At 49.6% G+C, this 16,014-nt stretch overlaps 1 protein-coding gene across 5 annotated transcripts in view; it reads right to left on the reverse strand.

The window, feature by feature from the left end:
• Window positions 1–9,258: 9,258 nt before the first annotated feature.
• AGO2 (argonaute RISC catalytic component 2) overlaps window positions 9,259–16,014 on the reverse strand; it is an 83,105-nt gene continuing 76,349 nt past the window's right edge. For all 5 annotated transcript variants that reach the window (XM_086337452.1, XM_086337453.1, XM_086337451.1 and 2 more), the window contains 4 exons: window positions 15,783–15,917; window positions 12,467–12,568; window positions 10,517–10,716; window positions 9,259–10,251 (listed from right to left, as the gene is read on the reverse strand). In XM_086337452.1, coding sequence (XP_086193578.1) covers window positions 10,143–10,251; window positions 10,517–10,716; window positions 12,467–12,568; window positions 15,783–15,917 — 546 coding nt within the window. In that variant the 3' untranslated portion in view covers window positions 9,259–10,142. The remainder of the gene's footprint in view (window positions 10,252–10,516; window positions 10,717–12,466; window positions 12,569–15,782; window positions 15,918–16,014) is intronic.

The following is a 16,014-nucleotide window of genomic DNA, read 5'->3' on the forward strand; positions in this document are numbered from 1 at the left end:
TAAACTGCCAAATATAAAAGCATGGAAAGTCATCGATCTCCTATCTTATTTTCTCACCTGCCAGAAAGCTTTCCTAACTCACAGAAATCCTGGGGTGCTGCACAGCACCCCTGCTCCCCTCCCCCACAGCCAAGGGCTCTCCCTTCCTCGGTCGATGGCTATCAGCACCCCCACCAGGAGGTCGGGAGAGACTCAGTCGACAACAGTCCATCCGTTGCTTATGAAATGAACTTATAAAATACGCCCAGGGCGGGGGTGGGGGCCTGCGCGATGAGAGAAGCAAGGACAAGAGTGTGTGAGTTGTTTTGGCCGCCCCTTCATTGGCACAGAAAATGAAGTGATAGCTACAAATATATGCATAGAAGAGTCTGAAATTTGCTTGTAAAACGTCATATTTGCTCTTGGGCATAATTTTTTTCTTGTCACAAGAGGGCAGTTGGGATTCCAATATGTGTTAGTAGTTAGCTGGGGTGATCTCTCAGATTCCATGGCCAATTGGGCTTTTTCTCCCCATGTACAATATAAAATATTTAATTTCATACTGATTTTTTCAATGTATTAGGATTAAACACGAAAGGCACAAAATAAATAAAAATATTATTAAATAAACGGAAATTATGTTTTCAAGCTTTGTGTGGAGTTATATATTTCACTGTTTTGTTACTTTTTCCAATTTAGTTTGACAGGCTTAGTAAATAGCACCCAACTGTTTAACTGAGGTAGATCCACATTGTAAAGAAAGCTGGGTCCCCTCCATTTTATGTCTAAATTTAAGATGCTTTTACAAAAACAAAAACCCATTTAATCGTAAGCAGAAACAATGACAGGTGGCACTACCTGAAGAAAGCTTAGAACATGAGCAGGTCTGCAAAGATTTATACCCAAATCATACTCTCCATCAGCCATAAAAACATCTCAAACTGGAGGGAAAAAAAAAAAAAAAATCAAACATTTAAAAATAACCCTGACAAAGTCTCAAGACTTTCAGAACAGGTCTTTGACTGACTGCCACAGAAATGCACAATGGTCCATTTTCATCAAGCAATGGCAGCAGCCAGACCAGAGAGCGAGCGAGCGCTGTATCAGTGAAAGTTTCCCTTTGTAACTCCGGAGAAAAGACTTGCTGAATTAAGATATAGCATCTTGATCTGAACAGTTTAAACTCATTCTGCCTAGTATTTTTGCATACTCTGAAACTTACAAATTTAATATCTGATTAAGGCTTAATTTAAAGTGGCGTTACCACCTAGCATCATGCAAGCATGGAACATCCTCAAAACACACAGAATGGTATTAAACTAAAAGACAAGGACAGGAAGCCTCAGAATCGTATTTAGCAGGTATTATAATTTCATATTTAATTTTACAATTCATGTAGCAAATGAAAAGTTATACAGAGGCCAATGCATATAAACACTAGTTTATACAGGAACTGTCCATTTACACAACAGCACTGCACGGTCTCTACACCAAGCACAGACACTGCCACGTGGACCCACCGCACAGGCAACCGCGTCCGCAGACGGCACACACAGTACCACCTGGAATGAGGCCCTTTAGCTGCTCAGCTTCTTAGAAAACAGTAAACTTTACATGGTCATAATACATTTTGATTCAAAATGTCTTTCTAAAATTTTTTTTTTTTTTTTTTTTGCATGGGGGGAAATTAAGGGGAAAGATCTACCTATGGAACTTTTGAATTCATTTTTGGTTTTTTTCAATTATTTTATAAAAATAAAATAAAACTAGAAAAGTTGATAAAACTCAGGGTCAAAAACCCCTCAATACATACTAGGTAAGCAATCTAAAGTGTACCAGAGGTAAGAAAAAATCTGGATTTAGACACTACATTCTTATGTTTAATGAGTAATTAGCCACTTTGCTGCACAGAAACTCACAATTATTCCCTTAAAACTCTTTAAAAAGTAAAAACTCATTTGCCTCTATAATTACAAAACATGAGTTGATATCTTGAACAACTACATTTAAAATCCACGATCAAACTCAGGAGGCAACTTTCAGTTAGTGCTAAACTGCAGACTTCCCAGGATTCTAGTCACATGTGTATCCGGCTTTGAAGAGGAACCCAAAGTCATTGCTGTCCAGCCCCCATGCCGGCTGGCGCCTTTGCCTTTCAGGAGGGAGAGTGAGGGGAGAGGGAAGGACCAAGAATGGCCACCAAGAAGGCCTTTTAAGTTTAAATAACATTGGGTCATTTCCCCTACTTAAAACCATCCACTGACAGAGAAGGGTGGCTTTTAACTGGACCATCAGCCAAGAAATCTGCTCAACTCAATACCTGGCTTGGAAAAGTCAGAGCCAAAACCTACATCTTCGAGGCGGCAGAGCCTGAGTCCTGCATGCACAGCTCCAGGTGACACCACTCCCCCACGTTACAAACCACCACAATGAGTGCTCCGGCACCCGGCCTCCGAGTCTTCACACGCATTTCACAAAGACACAATGCCAGCTCCAGTTCCTTCCTGAAAACAGTCTCGTTCCGTTAACACTCAACATTCTCGACGAGTGACTGTGAGAGCAAAACCCCCAGGTTGGCTGGCGGTCACGGTCAGCGCCTGACTGACAGAGAGGTGCTGTGGACAGATGTGCTCAGGGCCTGGAAGGAGCCCCCAGCCAGAACCCAGTGGTTCCTGCACGGGGCCGTCCGTGGGAGCCAAGGAGCAGAAGCAGCTTCTAGGGCAGAGGGCCAGCTTCCTTCCAACAACGCAGCCTGATGCAATTCCGAAAGGACCCCGAGGACTGGACGCGAAAGGCACAGAGGCTGAGATGGGGTCTCCAGAACGTGCTCCACTTGGCACCACCAGAGGCCAGGGAGGCCTGGGCACCACCTGCCTGCTGGGCGAGGGGCTGCCCTCACCCACACCTAGGGTTGTTGCCAGCATCTCTGGAGCCCAGAGGAACCCAGCGCTCCCTACACGCACCCAGTTCTGTCAAGTCGATCCTGGGATCGACTCCCAGGTCTGAGGACCTTGAAGATTCCAGAAGTACTGAATGAGGTTGGCCTGAACACGAACGAAGTTCCCAGAGACACATGGGGAGGGGGGTAGTCAGTATTTGGTGTTTTAGCTTTAACTCTGAACTACTCACATCCAAGGAAGTTGTAACTAGAAAGTTGTAACTAGTTCCAAGCAAGTTGTAACTAGCCTCCTCTGACTGTCTGAAGGTGAGGACTCAACCCTCAGTCACACCACCAGGGCCATCTAAGGTCTAACACACTGCATTTCTCACATCAACCAGTAAGACAGAAACATGTGAACAAAAGCACCAATAATCTCCTTCAGTTCCCTCATCTTTAGTGACCTTTCATGAGCGCAAAAGTGGTGAGGAGGGAGCAGACCCATGCTGGGACCCCAGGGGGCCACTGGAAAACCCTGCCTGCGATTCTGGCTGCAAACCGAGTCACTGAAGAGCCCAGCAACCACTGGGCTAAAGTGGGTCAGTGGACGCGGCGGGCACCCCCATAGGCACCCCCCACGCCCATGCCCCTTGGGGTGGTCTGCCTGTAGGACAGCGCGACTGCAGAACTGCACATTCTTAAGACTGCAAAGGGCACTTGGCGCTCTGGGAATTATAGCACAGCATGTGGCGTTAAAGGCAAGGGCTTCCTCCTAATGGTGCCCCTGGAACCTCTCTGGGGCAAAGTCAAGGTTGAGGTGCATCCAGAGGAGCTCGGAGCCGCCCCCTCCCACCCAGACGCCTGTCCCTCCAGACTTAGGAGCAAATGCTCACCTTCTGAAGATGAGAACACGAGGAACCTAAAGAAAAGATGCAAAGGAGCAGAGGGTGAGCCTGATAATCCCACAGCAGCGTGTGGGCACAGCACATTTCTGACGGCAAAGTGGTAAATCACACGGGATGTCAAGCTCTCCCAGGCCAGCCGCCCCGCAGGGGGCGTCCGGTCCGGGGCACCGGCAGCGGGAACCGCCGCCCATTCAGGATGCTGCTGCCCTGGCCCCTGTGCTCCTCTCAACAAACGGCCTTGGATTTGAACAGAACATTTTGCTTTTGAACCTTGGCTCATTTTAAAGTATGGAGTGACAGCACTCAAGGGTTCCCAAGTCAGAGGTCACTGACACCTGCACTGCATTTTGAAACCATGCAGCTGCTGTAAAAGAACTATTTGCACGAGAGTTGGTGTTTAAGCACCTTTGTGATTTTATAGAGTGTACAAAAAGGGAGAAGAGAGAAGGAGCCACTTTCAACCCATTCATAAATAAAGCAGGAAAGAAAAAGTGCTTCCTTACATCAGATAGGACAGGGAAATGCCAGGACAGCGGGTCCCTTCCAGGTCCCACCGTCCACGGCCCTGCACCCGAGGGCGACGCAGAAGGGCCCTCTCGCTTCCTTCCTGCCGGCCACCGAGAGTCCCAGCACGTCGGAGCCGGGCAGCCCTGAGGAGTCCCTGGTCCACCCGGACAGCCGGGTGCGGGGAGGGGACTGCCCGGGGGTCACAGTATGGCACGCAATGTTCAAGCCAGAACTGAACAGAGAGGTGTTCACGATTCTGTTTTTTCAGGCAACATTTTGGCTATTTTCAGTGTGGACAGCTAAGCTTAAAAGCAAACATGAACCTGTTAAGAATTCAGAGGTAGCCTTTATCTGCGTTAATTTACTTATTTTTATACTAAAAGGTACTTATGAGAAACCACCTTCTGTAGTGATATGGCTAAGCCAATACATTCACTTTAGACAACAAAATGGCAAAACATCCAAAAAAAAGCGTTAAATGAGGGCACCGAGATGGCGTCAACGTGACGGGAACACACACTCAGGTGACTGGCTGCGTGGGTGTGAAAGCTCCTCTGTGTGTCTGCTACTGGGGAGCCCGCCCACAAGTAGAATCACATGCTGGGCTAGAGCCCACACTTCTCACCTGGCCAACGCACGAGGCCTGGAGGAACGGACAGCACTGGGGTCCAGGTCTGCCTGGCATCTACAGATTAAGCCACAGATGACAGTTCTGACACAACAGCGACCTCATGGCTTTCAAATGACGGCTGACCAAAGAGAAGCAAGGGGACTGTGACTCGCTAATAACATTGGCCGTTCAGACACTTCCTCTCCAAGCTGTCAAATGCTGGATGGAGGTAGAAGCAAATGCTTTAGGGAGTCATGGCAAATAACAAGGAATTAAACAGACCAGAAGTATTCAAGGGATTTACAACTAATCCTCTTAGAATTAAATCTTCAGACCGCAAGGAGGGAGCACACTCTCCTTCCGATAGACCACAAACTTCCTTCCAGAAAAAGACGGCGAAGAGGCTAACTTGTCCTTCATGAATGGTCAACACGTATGTGCGCACACACACACACACGCACACACACACACGCACACAAAGACACGGCTGCAGAGGGGGCAGGGCAGCGGGCAGCCCACACAGCTCTAACACGTAACACTGGAAAACATGGCAGAGTCACTGAACAAAGCAACGCGTTGTCTCACACCATTTCTGCTATCCTAAGTCTATTTACAATCATTTCAAACAAGTACAGCAGATGCAAAGTTGGACATAATAAAAAGGAAGCTGTCAAAAAATCAGTGCAATTATTTTGAGTTGAAAATTTTCCTTACAAAAAGTCAGCATGTGTGTGTAACACGGACAGCCCTATTACATAGTCACACGTGCACGGTGTCTACACTGAGAAACGTCACTGCAGCCGCGACTGCTGGCACGGCAGCTGGAGAGAATAGTCTTGGTTGCTTTGGGGGAGGGCTTTAAATATAAATAAGGTATCTGCATTCTGAAAGTGAGGTGTATGAGCACTGAGGAAGTTTCTATTTATTTGTACATTCCTTTTCTCATGAGCGTGAGAGATGAGTTAGAGGTCACAGGGAAATTCTATGGCTTGTCCGGGCCACTGGGATTGTCCACTGTCTGGATTATGTCAGCTTCTAAAGCTCCTCCTAATGGAACTGCCTTAGGTGTAGGAAAATGCCCATGAAAAAATCCTTTGAACTGTCCAACAGATCAAAGTCCCACTCAAGGATTCCGTCAGATCCCGAGGGACGGCTCCATGAAGCAAGCCGAGCGCTTGCCTGGCACCGAGCGGCCGAGAGAAGCCGCCCCGGCCTCCAGAGGCCTCCTCGAGGCAGTCTGGTCTCCCCGCTGCAGGACGCTTGGCTGGCCTACCCTTAACGTATTGTATCAAATATATAATCTGCCTGAAAAACTGCCTTGTAAAAATAAAATTTAAATCACCCTGCAGATCAATGCAAAATTACACCGCTGCATATATAAGAAAAACAATTCATCCAGAAAAATTACATTTGTGGCTTTCAAAAATAAATCATCCAGCAAACTCGAAGGTAAACATCAGGTAATTTATAAAAGTTAGGGGAAATAATTTCTATCATATTCACCAGGTACCACATGCACGGGAATATCCATTATCAGGCAAATCAAACCAGAGCAGAAAGGAAAAAAAAAATAAATAGCAACATTTGCATTTAACAACAATAACAGTAACGTACAATATATATCAATACCCACCCCCCACAACCCTGCTGTAGTAACTGAACTTGAATTGTCTCTTTTAAGGAGCACACGCTGGGGTAAACATCAGTCACAGCACTGACTGCGGCCAACTTCACACAGCACACAGAGATCACTCGACCTCTGACCAGGCCCTCCCGGGGAAGGCCACAAAGTGGCCAGGGATGTCTCGTGGTTCCAGGGTGCAAACACCCATGCACGGAGTGTGAGAATGCTACCGAAAAGCAACACAATCTTGAAAAGAAGAGGCAGACCCTAAAATGTAGTATCAAGTGTATCTGTGAAGACTTTTTAAAACAGAAAACCAAAACCCAAACAATCCCTTTCTAAAGGTACAGGTATGCCCAGTTTTTACAAAATCTATCTGAACCGGGGACATCTGAGCTTATCAAAGGAAGTACACCAGCAGCAGGATGGCATCTCAGCAGGGCCAGAGGGCTCTCCTCATGGCGACCCACATCGCTCCCTGGGTTTCTTTCATCACTTAGCAATCAGGGCGAGAGCCCCTCGAACAGACTAGGAAGTGGTGAAGGGAGGGGACTACATTAACTTTTCTTCAGGTGAATGTTACCAAATACATTAGGAAGAGTACCAGGATAAGAATCTAATTCAGACACCTCTTCTAAAGAGATGAGATAAATCCCAGTTTTCCTTGCAAATGAATCCAGATTTCTACATCACAATTTTCACATTCAGTCTGCTTAAAGCAAGGCACACCTTCCTTAACAGTGGGGTGGGGCAAAGCCAGCGAGCGGACACCTCTGCAACCTGCACGGACCTCAGGAAACCCTTCAAACATGGGCGGAGCCCGGAGGTGCCCGGAGCCCCTCTCGGGGCGGCCTCGAGGTCACTCTGGGTTGGGTGGGCATGACCTGCTCAGGCAGGCAGGGGCCCCTCTCGGCTTCCATGTGAGCAGGGCTTGAACTCACTCTACTGTACTCTGAGGTTTCACGCTGACTCAGAACTTATCTTAATAATGGGAGGATTGGTAGGAATTTGGGGAAACAGTTCTTTACCTGAGAAACTGTAACTACAGCCATTTGAAATCTGAGCCATCAGACATGCACCAAGGTATATAGCTACCCCAGCTGGAGACGTCTGGTTTACGAATGCTCTTTAGTAAAAACTTCATAAAACAAGCCTAGGGCTGTAAAAAGTACCCTTCTCAAAGTACTTTGGCCCTCTAGAAAGAAAACTTTTCTTCAAAATGATTTTTTTTTTTTAAGAATTTAGGTCTCATTTTCTGCCAGCCTGTAGTGTTCCCCAAAGCATTAGCTCAGGAAGACGTCTTCCTGCACTGCCAGAAGGGGTGCCTGGGGGAGCTTCCTCTCCAGAAGGTTCTAGATCAGAAGTTCTCAGACTCCAGGCAGCCCAAGCCCCTAGCTGATGGTGACAAACTCAATGCCCAGCCACCCGCCCTGGAGGCTCTGACTCGGCAGCGAGCGCGGGAAACTGAGGTTTTTTTTTACCACCGCCGCCCCGACCTCCCGAGATCCTGTTGCAAGTGGTAAAACATACCTTGGAGAGACACAGTTCTACATGATACTGAACATGGCTGAAAACTAACCTCATTGAAGACTTTAAAAATATTTTAGTGAAAAGATACCCTCCTTTGCTTGAATGCTCCCAGTAATTTAAGTCAAGAGTGTACTTTACTGGTGTCCCTCGGAATAGGAGAAAGTGCCACTTGATAATAAAATGACAGGGAATTGCAACATTTCTTTAAGCAGAGGCTTCTGTCATTTAAAAAGAAAAAAAAAAGATACAGCAAGAAGAGACTAATGCCATTAATAAGACACCCACATGTGCACACACGTGTGCGTTCACGCACACACACACACACCACTCTGAGCTATACTGATACAAATAGTCATCCCTTTGTCGCTGCCCCCAAAATCCAGGCCAAGCGTCCCCCACGGCGTGTCCCCACCCCTCCTGGCCCCTCAGAGCCCCTGCACAAGACGGAGGCAGGCGCTCAGCCCAGCAGGAGACACCCCAGCGCCAGAGGTCAGTGTCAGGCCTGGATGGACGGGGCCATCGCAGGGCCCGAGGAAACCTATAGACAGGACGCAGCGCTAGGGGAAGGCTCGTCTCCTTGGACTCTGTACTGATCGTGGATTTGGTTTCTGTGACAGCTGCCTGCGAGGACAGAAAGCCAACTTAGCGCAGCGGAGCTCGTCGAGCCGCCCACAACACTACTCTTAGTGCGACGGCTCTCGATTGGCGAAACCACGTCTGGGGCCAGGACGCAAATCCTAGCAGAAGGGCCTGCCTCTCCCGCCACCCCCGGAGGGCAGCGCTCCTGCGCAGACCACTGGCCTCGCGTCCGGCAGAGGGCCACCGCCAACAGCCTTCTCTAGTTTCAGTGCATAGATCCTATGACGCTTGGCTAACAAACCACACCCAGAGAGGTGCACGCTGCTGCACGGACTCGTTCCGGGAGTGGAAGGACACATACATTCCATTTGTGCTTAATCGGCTGAGTGACACACGGGGGGGGGGGGGGGGGGGGAGGGGGAGCGACTGCTGGGAGCACACCCAGGCCCCCGGAGGGTCCAGGCTGGGCACTCAGCACTCAGGGGCGGGCCGCGGGCACTCAGAGTCAACCGCATACTCCTGCACTTCAGCACTGAGAACCACAAGGGGTGGTCAGGGCTCCAGAACTCTCTTGATATGCTGAACAGATCACAAGAAGCACCCCGTAGTCAATAAAATGAAAAACAGCATCTATCTACCACATTAATACTGCAAACCAGATATATATATTTTTTCTCTTACATTAAAGACATAACAGTGAAAAAGGATTGTACTGTATTTATCACCACAGACCCGTATTCTTTAGAAACTTTGGAAAATAAATGTCACAGTCCTATAGGACAGCTCTTATGATTAGACTGTCGGCATGTTGTCTTTTTTCTTTTTTTAAATAATTTTTTTATTAAAATGGCACTTGTCTGCCAATCTCTCTGGACCTGTAAATGTTATAAACACACACGGCCCATCTTCTGCCACCGCGCCCTCCTTCGAGCTGAGCGGAAGGCGGCCGGTGGCAGAATGAGAGACCCCGGGCGTCTCGCCTGGCCCCTGCCCTTGGGTCCCGGACAGCTGGTGGGAGCCAGATCAGGAGCACGCCGGCATCATTCTGAAATAAACTTTAGTGACAACGTCAGAATGTTCAAGGCTTTAAAACCACAACGTGTTTTGTGTTGCTTTCACTCTTGTAGAATGTTCACAGCTAGTTTGAGCCCATCAATTTCATAGAGAATCATGTGTTAAAAATAAGTAAATTGAATGACCAAATAAATTAAAAATGTTTTAAAGCCCTGAGTTCATAGACTGGTTTTAGGAGATTTTTAGGAAACACGGGACTCTATTTCAATAAGCAGCTTATAAGATTTTGGCAAACCATATTTCCTACGACAATGGGGGTCTCATACAGGTCTGCAGTTCAAAATCCAAGTTTGAAATCTGGGACGGAAGGCATTCTGGAAAATGGAGAATCTACTAAAATGGATGACGTGTCATGTTTGATGCTGGCTGTCATGGAAGGGCTGGGCATTTGTTGGTCTGAGTGTAGCTGGTCTCATGTGAATCCTACTCGGTACACAGTTGGAAACACTGAACATGTCAAGCAAAGTACATGGTGCGCAGCGTGTCCTGGTGGACCTGCACCGCCTTCGCCAGCGCTTGATGGTCTCGTCCGTTACTCTGCCCAGAGGTATGGCTTCCTTCAGCACTGCGGGGGTGGGGGGTAGAGAGAGAGAGAGAAAGTGCAGCCTTTAATGCATCACGAGGCAGCACACTGATAGCTAAGTGAGGACCACACACCAGCCCTCTGGCAAGACGGCCACACAGCTAGCGAGTGGCGGCGAAGATGCTGGCTTTTGGGTGTCTGCGTAACAATCGGCTCCAGCCACTGGGGACCCCGTGTCCCACTCTGGAAAAGCAGCTGCCGAAGCCTGTTGCGGAAACGAGCCTGGCAGGAGAGGCATGCCACCCACCTGTCGTGCTCCTTGTCCACCAGGTGGTACCTGGCCCGGAAGGCCACCAGGTGAGCGTAGTATGCCGGCGCCGGGATGGACACAGAGCGTGTGCAGCGCACGTAGGTGTGACACAGCTGGTAGGTGAGGATCTGCAGCTCGTCGGAAGAGAAGCGATTGTCATCCCAGAGCACGTGGTAGTGCGAGGGCCTGCTTGTTCCCTGAAAGCAGGTCAGAGGGTGAGAGGCAGACACGGACCAGAGAGGCCAGGACTCACCTGCCCAGGTGTGCTGAGAAGCCGTGCTTCCGCCCGCAGCGCAAGCGTCACGGAGGACGCACGGTGACGAGAAAAGGTTTCTATTACTTACAGTGTATCATCAAATGACCGCCTACTGGTAAAATACAGACCACACACATATTCACTTGTGCACAGGAAATCATAGGAAAGACAAAAATACAGAAGAAGCTGTTCTGAGGACAATATTTGTATACCTTAGGTTCTCTACGATGTTTCATTTATAGAGACAAGAAAAAAATCTCTAATAAGTTATACATTATTGCCTTTTAAATAGGAGTTTGATCATGTATTTATTTTGTGCAGTGTGTGTAGTCTGGAAACATTTGAAACTGAAGGAGGTAGGCTGGTCACCTACCCCCTTCCTCCCCCGCAAAGTGGGGGTGCCCGAGGGCCGCTGCCCTGCCTGGCAGGGCACCCATGGCCGGTCAGCAGGGGGAAGGGCTTTCTCCGGCTGCCACATGACCCAGCCGGCTGGTCCTTCCTGACGCCCCCACTCGGGTGCTGCTGCCTCCACCGTCTGTGCTGAGGCTCCCAGAGCTAGTGGGAGTCAGGCCTGCTTGTCCTCTGAGGAGCCACAGTCTGCACCCACTTTTAACCCGGGGTGGTCACGGGGCCCACGGGCAGCGGGGCATCAGCGTCAGAGGCTGTGCTGAGGACAGGGCGGGGCTGGGCCCCAGAGGCTCGTCCTGTCACAGAATTGTCTCAGAAGTGAGATCCCCTCAGTGGAGACGGCCTGCGCAGGAAAGCAAGGGGGAAGGCTGGTTGCAACCGAACTGGAGGCCGTGGAGGGCCGGAGAACCACCCGGAGGCGGAAGGCCAGGAAAGAGATGGTGATGGACACCGGGTGGCCGGTATGGGCGAGGTGCCCGCCGGACATGGAAGCTGCCACAGGAAACACCACGGGAGTCTCCGCATTCTCTGAGCCACACTCCTCTTCCTCCTTTTCAACAACGCTTTAAAGATGTACAACCCACTCAGCCTTCGGCTGTGCCCACAGGCTGCAGGCTGGACGCACCCACGGCCAGTTGGCCATGCCCTGTTCCAGGGCCTTGGCAGTGTGTGGTTCCCATGGAATGTCCAAAGTACGGAGTCCACAGTGATCCTCCAAGTTTAGATCAGATCCCTCAGGAGGGGACTTCAGCCCTTCCTCCAGGAGCCCCCCTCCCACAGGGCACAGCCTCGCATCGGGGTGGCACAGTGCTGACAGCAGGCATGGCCGCACAGGGCACCGCTCCCCCAGGATGGCTCCTGGCAGGCTGCGGGTCTCTTAACTGGGAGGGACAAGGCATGCCCATGTGGCCCTGCTGTTCACCTGTGAGGTGGGCATGCGAGGCCGACCCCACCCCTCAGTTAGTCCCCTGACCCCCGAGTGCTCGCCGAGCCCTGGCACACAGGGACGCCCCTGGTCCCGTCGAGCCTGCCAGGCCTTTGCCCTCGCCACCGGACCTCATCTCTCCTGCCCCCTGATAGCACCACATGGTGCTGAGCCCCCACGGTCCAGTGATCACCCGCCAGCCTCCCCTCAGGACTGCCGGAGCCCCAGGCTCACTGCTGACCACCACGTCCCCAGTGCCCACTCGAGTGCCTGGCACATGGCCTGTGCTCTGCAAGCGTTTGCTGAATGCATGCATGACGTCTCAGACACACTGAGACTGTCCACCCCCTGTCCTCACCTGGATGCCAGCATGACTACACAGGTAGAAGTCAAACTCAGTTGGGTGGGTGATTTTCGTGTCCACGGTTGTGCCTGCTGGAATGTTTCCGCTTTTCCCAACCTTGAGCAACACAAGAGCCCATTAGATGCGGCTGGGGACGGCAAAGTGATGCAAGCAAGCAAACAAGACTCAGCCACACTGTCATCTATTCCTAAGGCCTTAAGCTGGACTATGCATTTGCTCAGGACTATAGCTCAACATTCAGAAAATGAAGATCATGGCATCTGGTCCCATCACTTCATGGGAAATAGATGGGGAAACAATGGAAACAGTTAAGAGACTTTATTTTGGGGGGCTCCAAAATCACTGCAGATGGTGACTGAAGCCATGTAATTAAAAGACACTTGCTCCTTGGAAGAAAAGCTATGACCAACCTAGACAGCATATTAAAAAGCAGAGACATCACATACAAGAGAAAATCGCCCGTATAACCCCTGTGTACCTTCTGCAAGCACTTGCTGAATGTGTGCACGATGCCTCAGAGACACGTGAAAAAGAAAGGAAATATCTGAGAAGAGTGCCTACCTCTGCACCCCCTTCAATGCTGCAGTCTCAAATCTAGACTTCACTACTCCCACACAAGCTCTCACTTTTTGTTACATATTTGAGCCTCCATTAGCATTATACTGTGTTACTTTGCACATTTAAAACCTGTATACATGTATCCTATGCATTTTGCTACTTGCTGTGTTTGTTCCACATTGCAATTTTGAGAAACAGTCATTTGGCAGATAATGTTTATTACTGTTTTGTTTTTTTACTACTTTTCATTGGTATGTAAATGCCAGTATATAAACACACCACAAACTCTTCTGTTAGCAGGCAGATTTGTTACTATTATAAACAACACTGCCAGCATATTCTTACACATGTCCCCCTGAATGCTAGCATGTGGGTTTCTCCAGGGTAGATCTCTAGAACTGCCAAACTGTGCTCCAAGTTGGCTATCTGTCTCCACTCCTGTCCAAAGGGCAGGAGAATCCTCGGCCTAACGATGCACTGACCTTGTGCTGAGTGCTGTGTGTCAGATCAGCCACCCTCCCAGCACTCTCACGAGGCAGTCCAGGCAGAGGCGCTGACAGCTTGTGGTCAAGCAGCCGGAAGCTGCAGGGATGGACTGGAGCCAGGGTTTCTGGCTCCAGACCCTGTGCTCCTCACCATAGCACCCACATCCTGGACAACGTTTGGTGATTTTATCAGGCTAACCTCCTAATGTGAATCCCCCAGACTTTTTCTGTCCTCTGAAATTCTTTCTAGAAGATTATTCTCTGAAGGTTTATTAAAACTTGCCTATAAAAACCTCTGGACGAACTTCATCAAATAAGCCAAGTAGTTTCTCTTTTTTCCCCAGCCTGTGCCACACATTAAGATGGTTTACTCGTGACGCCTTGGTACAGTTTGCCCGTAAAACTCTCTGAGCCCGATGCCTTTGGGATGATGACTGGGACTGTCCTCCTCAGCTGATTCTGGTAACTGAAGTCGTTCTACAACTGAGTATTTGCATCTGTTTCTCCTGTTTTCCAACGTACTATCATGAAGCTGTTATCCAGTATGATTCAAATAACACCCCCTCTCTGCTCCCAACATCATCACAAGTATTCTCTCTTTTGTTCAGTCTTGATTGGTTTATATAATCTTCAGCGCAGTATGCCTCACTTGTGTTAATCTGTGCTATGGGCGATTCATTTTCTAGTTCACTATTTTCTATTTCGAGAAAGTGGGGTGCAGGAAAAAGCTGACTTTGATCCCCCTGACTCCTGGCAAGAGAGGTCTGCAGGCTGAGGTGGCAGGGGGGCTGCACACACCAGCTCCTCAGCTGTGCCTCGACCCCTGGGGCTGACATCCTTCCTGCGGATTCAGACTTACTGATGGCTGTCTTTCTAGTTTTACAACACAGCAGCTGTGTCTATACTCTCACCCATAAGTGCTGCGTTAGCTGCACTGCACAGGGTTTGATATGAAATTCTCCTTTTCGTTCATTTCTGATCATTTCACAATTGATTATTCTCTTCACCTTTTTAGTGCATGTGCTCCTTATAATCAATTGAAAAATTTAAGCTTTCTTATGCTTTTTTCTACTACGGATTTAAAACTGTGTAACGGAAAATGTGGTTTGTAGAAGGGTGAGGTCTGGCCATCTTCTGAGACCGCCTGAGGCCAGCTCGTGCTTCAGCTCTGGGCGTGAGCTCGGCCACCACAGGCAGGGCTCTGTCTGCCCCAGCTTGTTTCCTCCACTCTTCCCATTTTGAGTCTTTACTAACTTGTACCTCTCTCACTTTCTGACAGTGGTCTGTTAACACAGACCTCTCTAGTGGTGTGTTTGTCAATTTCTCGCTGAAATTCTGCCCGTTGAGCTTCACCTTTTAACCTTTACATATTTTTAGGCCATGGCATGAGATCCATCCGCGCTTAGAGCAGTCGTATCTTCTCAGGAGACCATCCGTCCCTTTTCCTCACCACTAACTCTCAATTTGCATTATGTCTTTCATTTAGGCCAGAAGCATGTTCAGCACTGTGGTGCCAGGTGGCCTCAGGGGACTGCTCCACGTGGACACCAACCCCCAGTGTCCAGCCCTGCTGTAGGCAGTCTGACCTAATGTCCCTCCCTTCCGGGAGGTCTTTTATCTTATGCAGCTACTTGGACACCATGCAGCTTTAGGACAATGTGTCTAGGTGTGGATTTACTTTTATTCTCCTGTTAGGAATAGGAACAGTGTTTTAATCTAAGGAATCCTATCTCTCCCCAGCTGTGGACAATTCTCAGCAGTCGCATCTTTAAGTCTCGAGCCTCCTGCTCGCACACGGTTCTTACTCTGGAGAAGCCAGGTAGCGTAAGGGAGTCTGGATGCTCCTCCAGACTAGATCCCTGGAGAGGTCCCAGGCCCCCTTCCAGGAGCACCCCAGCTGCCCTGAGGGCTCCCACTTCCCCACATCCTACCTCATCCTTTACGCCACGCTGTCTAGGACCACAGCTGCTCACCCCAGCTGCCCTGAGGGCTCCCACCTCCCCACATCCTACCTCATCCTTTACGCCACGCTGTCTAGGACCACAGCTGCTCACTGGCTCTGCAGCTTCACCTTTGGTCATTTCTATATGGGATAAAAGTCACCCCCCTAGACGCATCCCAACCTGTGGGGTTTATAGGTTCCAACTGTTCCCCAAGCTGAGGAGAACCGTGCTCCAGTGCCTGTGGCCGGTCCCCACGAGCCCGGGACGCCCGTGTCACCAGGCCCTCGGTGCGGCAGGCTGGATGGGGGGCCCGGGGACGCTCACCCGCTCGTTCTTGTCGGTGCAGAAGAGCCGCGTGTGGTGTCTCTTCTGGACCACGATGAACGTGATGCCTGGCTGGTAGTCCTTCTCTAGCTTAATGCACGCCTCACGGATGGCCAGTAACTCGTGGTGCAGAACCTGAGGAAAGGAAGCAGGACATGCTTGAGGACTGCTACGTTTCGGGGCCTCTTGTTACCTTAAAATGACTCCCTTTATCACATGTACGTTTGATACA

Source organism: Bos grunniens, chromosome 14 (genome assembly GCF_055505025.1).
Source record: "Bos grunniens cultivar Pamir isolate PY7600 chromosome 14, Bosgru_T2T1.0, whole genome shotgun sequence".
In the NCBI taxonomy this organism is placed as follows: domain Eukaryota; kingdom Metazoa; phylum Chordata; class Mammalia; order Artiodactyla; family Bovidae; genus Bos; species Bos grunniens.